This window comes from Glycine max, chromosome 13 (genome assembly GCF_000004515.6).
Source record: "Glycine max cultivar Williams 82 chromosome 13, Glycine_max_v4.0, whole genome shotgun sequence".
Lineage (NCBI taxonomy): Eukaryota > Viridiplantae > Streptophyta > Magnoliopsida > Fabales > Fabaceae > Glycine > Glycine max.
The window spans coordinates 24,379,253-24,384,697 of record NC_038249.2 but is presented as its reverse complement, the minus strand read 5'-3'; the positions used below and the strand labels follow the sequence as shown (position 1 = coordinate 24,384,697).

Below are 5,445 nucleotides of genomic sequence, written 5' to 3'. Positions count from 1 at the left end.
CTAGAGTTTCTTTTATAAAAAAAAAACACAATATACATGAATGATTTATTAGTTGTCAGTTGTCACTCATCATCTTCCACAGGACATGGATTTCATTTAGTCAAAACATGACTTCCCTTTTGACCCATAGTTTCGTAATCATGTTTCCTTAAATGCTGTATGCAATTTGCATACTTCGGGCTCATCTACTAACAACTGCACTTGAGATCCGACCAGAAGCATCAATAATATAAAGTTCTAAATTGCCTATGCCAATTAAACATTTTCATTAAAACTTCAAAATGTTGTATTTACCCTCTAAGTATGTGATAATACATTCTTCAAATTTCACAAGACACCCAAGTGATCATTTCTAAATGTCAGACACTTCAAGTCTAAAACATGAAAAATCATATCATCCCAAACAAACTAATATCATTAAATTTGTTTTTTAGCTGAGCTCAGAAAGTGGAGATACATACACCGACCAGTGAGGATTGAGGAGTTATGATTTGAGTGAATGAGAAGCTATTGAAGAGGCCTTTCTTTTCACGAGAACAACGAAGGTCGGTCACAAAGATAACGAGTTATCTCTCTACACAGTTTGTAACAACTAACTAACACACTCCAAGTTCCAACTTCCCAAGTGACCCTATATTAACTGTTTTTCTTCCTTTTCCCTTGTCCTATAAATAGACCATAATACTATACTTGCTCTTACCCAATTTTGCATACTACAACTTTCTTTAATCTCAAACAACATGGCCCACCAAGAGAACCAAGTTACAGGGAAAATATCTGAAGATCTTGATGATGAAAAAAGGTTATACGAATGTGTAAGGAAGTATGAAATCATAGTCAAACAGGTATCACCTTAATGTTTGATGTGCAACTCTATGGATGAACATTTTTTTCTTTATTGTCATGATGAATTTATCTTATCTTATATTGTGTATAAATGAACATAATCACTATGCTTTCAGTTTGACGAGCTGATGGCAATAATGAGCAATGGCAATGCAGTAGCAAAGACAAAGTGGAGAAAGGTACATCTTTAAGATCTCCTTATTTTATCCAAGCTTAGTGCATGATTCCATATAACAAAGAAATGTCATGTAGTTAATTAATGGTCATAAGTAATAACTTCATAGTTTCACAACCGTGGACACTCAGGTAGGGTCCCCGAATGCTGCTATTAAGGAAGGAATGCAAGTATGAACAATCTTAATGTTTTCATTAGTCTAGTGCATCCAAATCATGTTTCTTATATATTTAATGGCCCTTCCCTGTCTTTTCTCACACTGCAAATAGGGTCGAAGAGGGAATGCTTCTGGTGGAAGAGCAGCTGCTTCCTCAATCCAGACAAACAACAATGAAATAGTAGTGCAGACAGTGACCAGGTTTTTGCATGAACTGAGAAACAACCCTACAGATTCTGAGTGATCAAGGAGCACATGAGGTTAACAGTAGTTATATATTGTGTGAAGATCAAAATTAATCATTATAGCCACCAAATGTAAATCTTGATATAGAAGCATTATACCAACTGCCGTAGCTAGTGGCCAAAGCCAGAGTGTAATGTGAATGAGTAAAATACTCGCCTCCCATTGGGTGAGAGAACAATACTGCTCCCCTCCCTTTTATATTTTATCTTTTGTCCAAGCACTTGTATTAGCAACATCAACATGACATTAATCTTCTCAATGCATCAAGTATTTTGACATTTAATCCCTGTATCATTATTAAGGTTTTAAAAAAATGGTCTGCAAGTTCAATTTAAGACGCAACATAGAAGTTTTTGAGGTCCATGTGACCACATTGTAACTGTAATTGCAGCCACATCAACTGCATTTGCCCACAATTTTTTCAAGATATCTATGATCACAATGCAATTTAACTTCACATTTGGATTCTCATGTTTGAAAGAATGCAAATACTTCTTTTCCTTCTCTCTCTTTTTGGTAAACATGCAAGTCATTTGCTTTAATCCACTACATATAAAATGGAAATACCAAAAATGCCGCATGTTCTTGATCTCATTATATGGCATCATAGTGAATAAAGAGCGATCAAATTTACCAAAAACAGGCTAGATTAATCAGATACTGGCCCACATAATACACAATCGAAGCATACGCAGGACACCTGTTCTTTAGAGAAAGAAAAACAATGTAACTATCATGTACATCTGGAGATTAATATATATATATATATATATATATATATGTATGTATGTATTTGCCCATAATAAAGTACAGAGGAAAATTTAACCCCCGTCCAAAGGGGGAAAAGGAGAAATGCTTAGTGTGACTATGTGTTTTCATATTCCCAGGATGGCCTGTATCTCTACGGTGAAAAGTTGAGACCATAGATCATAATGCCAAGATTCTTCCATGGTTGAATACTAGTTGTTGTATGGTGCAAATATCTTTAAAACAGTTGTCCTCAAGAATAAACAACTTATGGACAAAATGACAAAAATAGAATTCACGTCAATGCTTTCATGATTAGTTCATGTATCGTGAACTGCACTTCAACCTTTCCTCTTCAAGCTCTCTTTTCAGTGTTTCCAACCTTTCAAGTAAGACTGCATTCTCCTGGTATGTTAGAAGGTCATTATAACACTTGAATAACGTCGTGAAAAACAAACAAATTATGCATACCTACCAAAGAGACCCAAAAATAATTTCACCCAACATTATCTTGATAAAGAAGGCTAGGCAATCGTCTTAGTTTATAGATAGTTGTAGCATTTGACACAATTAAAATCAGCATCACCGGCAATAAAATTTGGAATTATGGAATTTGGGGACTTATGATAACTTATAAGTTGGTTGTGCACTGCATCTCTTACATTAACAGTGAATGTGTGATTATGCTTTAACGATTTTTTTTTTTTTGTTTTCCTAAGATGGAGAAATGAATAGAAGAATTATCATCGGTAATTAGAATGAAATTTGATTGATAATTTATGAAGACATACCTTTTGCAGAATTGTCAATTCATGGTTAATACCAGAAGCATCTTCCCCCTTCTGAGAGGACTCCCGAAACTGCCACACACACAATATACAATCATTACCGGAAAGATAAAAGGAATGTTTGTTACTTTATTGGTTGGAAAAATAATATTGATTTTTACAAGTCTGTTTCATTGAGTGCCAACTCTATTATCTTGGTGCAGATATATCATAACCCCCGGTGGCCGTTACTACCTACTCAAATTAAGGCTAAGGTGTGAAGCGCTACCAATCAAATAATAACACAAAACTTGGAGCTAAAGGCATGTTTGATTTTCTTCTCACTTGTTGGTTTTAAAAATTGTTTTCTGAAATAATTCTATGCTACTCAACAATCAATTTCACATCCAAAATCTATTCAAACTTTTTTTTTATTGGCAAATGTTAGTTGTTAGAATGTTAGCTTTGTTAGCAGAGAGGATCGAACCTGCAACCTATCCCCCCTTCCCTTGTTCCTTAACCATCCAACCCACCTTATATCTCCTCTATTAAAACTTTTGAAAATTGTTTCCAAAACCAATAAACAGAAGCAGCTGGAAGATGTTTCCTAATCCTATTCTTTCTGTTTTGCAGTCCTCAGCTCCTAGCTCAAGGGTGTGAATTATCTAGCTCGGTGTGAGTGTGTGATTTCTTTGTTGTTGTTTATTTAAAACAAAAAACAGTTTTTGAAAAATGAAAGTAAACAGACCCTAAATCTAATCTTTCTTTGCACAAGGTAGAAAGTGAAAATCCAAATAAAAAGAACACATACCAGTTGAAGCTGCTGTAAACACTTATTTGTCCTATCTACCTCCTCATCATACCTCAGCCTCCACTCTGCAGACTCATCCATTGCCTCTCTGTTGGCAATATCAAACTGTAGCCTGCAAACAGACGAATGCCAAAATAAAGGTAAAAAAAAAAAAAAAACGTCACAGAACAATAGTATTCCTCTTGGCAGTGTCAATTAAAAGCACGAGCATTGCACAGAACAATAGTATATTATTTTCAGAAGAAAGGGGTGACCTTAAGAGTTGGGTGTCGTCGGAAGAAAGGTTGTAGTGAATAGCCCAGAGTCTGAAATAGAGGGCGATGCCCATTAACATTAGAAAAGCGAGAGTGGCCAAGATCGACCTTCTTCTCCTTGCTCCCATAATTCCTCTGTCATGTGATGTCTGTTCCTCACTCTTCTCTTCAGTATAACGTTGTTGGGATCCCAACCCAACAACCAACATTGCCAGTCACTGTCACCTACGCAACACTACATTGGACCTTGCTTCGCCTAATTGCCTACAATTCGATGATCTAACCTCTTTTTTTTTTTTTTTTTTTTAATAATACTCATTTTGAGCAAAAGTGTGAAACTGATCCAAAATTTCAAATTTGATCCCAAATTTGAAAAAAGTATCCCACGTTGGTTTTATTATTAAATTTGTGACATAATTGTGTTATTAAATTATAGTTTTTAAAAATTAATTTGATAATAAGTTATATTTTTTATAATTAATTTAATATTAAATTGTAAATTTTATGAATCAATTTATTACTAAACTATTCAAAAAGATTAATTTATTACATTTTTTTCACAAGTCTCACACTTATAAGTTACAAAATGAGTATTTATCTTATTTTTTCATTTTTGGAATTTACAAAATGAGAATTAATTACTAATTGTTTTTTATTTATTTACTATTTATTTGGGCTTGGGTTAATTCTTCGCTCCAATTAGTGGTTCTGGGCTTGTTTTAGGAAAATTGCTAAATGCACGTTCCTTTATTACTAACACTTCTCTTTTATTAAATAAACTTAAATACATATTTAGTCCCTCAAATTAAAACGGCTTTGATTTTGACACTCTAATTAAAACTTTGCTCTTTATTCTTATCAAATATTCTTTTTCTGTTATAAAAATATTTAATTCATAATATAAATTTTTAAATATATTGAAAAATCTATCTTTTAATAAGTTAATCGACCAAAAAGTATATTTAAATTAACGGGCGCAACATACTAAATATATCAACAAGTATAATATCAGATTATTATCTTAAAAATTTAATGATAATAATTACTTAAAAATAATATTTTATTAAATTTGAAATTTTTTTTTAATAACCCAAATTTTAACCTTTTAATTAAATAAACTTGGAAGAAATGATAAAAAAAGAAAAACAATACTGCAAGAAAAATGATCAAAAACAAATTTTGACGCTGTTGTGTCGTCTTTCATGCTGTGTTGGATATTGTGTGTGCATTATTTGAGCTTGGACTGTCACTTTATGTTGAATTCACTTGGGCCATTATTTTTCTTAGAAGAATCTAGACCTCACATGTCAGCCCGAACCAAGCGTAAATTTATTTTGGTTAAATTATTTCATAGATTCTTTAATTATTTAATAATTTTTAATTACGTTGTTAAATTATTATCTTTTTAATTGTGTCCTTGAGTTTGTATTTAGTTTTTAATT

General features: G+C 32.7%; 1 protein-coding gene across 1 annotated transcript; it reads right to left on the bottom strand.

The window, feature by feature from the left end:
* Nucleotides 1-2,053: 2,053 nt before the first annotated feature.
* On the bottom strand, nt 2,054-4,279 carry LOC100803312 (uncharacterized). The gene is made up of 4 exons (XM_003541363.5): nt 4,004-4,279; nt 3,750-3,861; nt 2,963-3,031; nt 2,054-2,576 (listed from the first exon to the last, which is right to left on the bottom strand). Exons 1-4 carry the CDS (start codon nt 4,210-4,212, stop codon nt 2,487-2,489), a joined length of 480 nt encoding a protein of 159 aa, XP_003541411.1. The 5' UTR covers nt 4,213-4,279; the 3' UTR covers nt 2,054-2,486.
* Between the last annotated feature and the right edge of the window lie 1,166 nt (nt 4,280-5,445).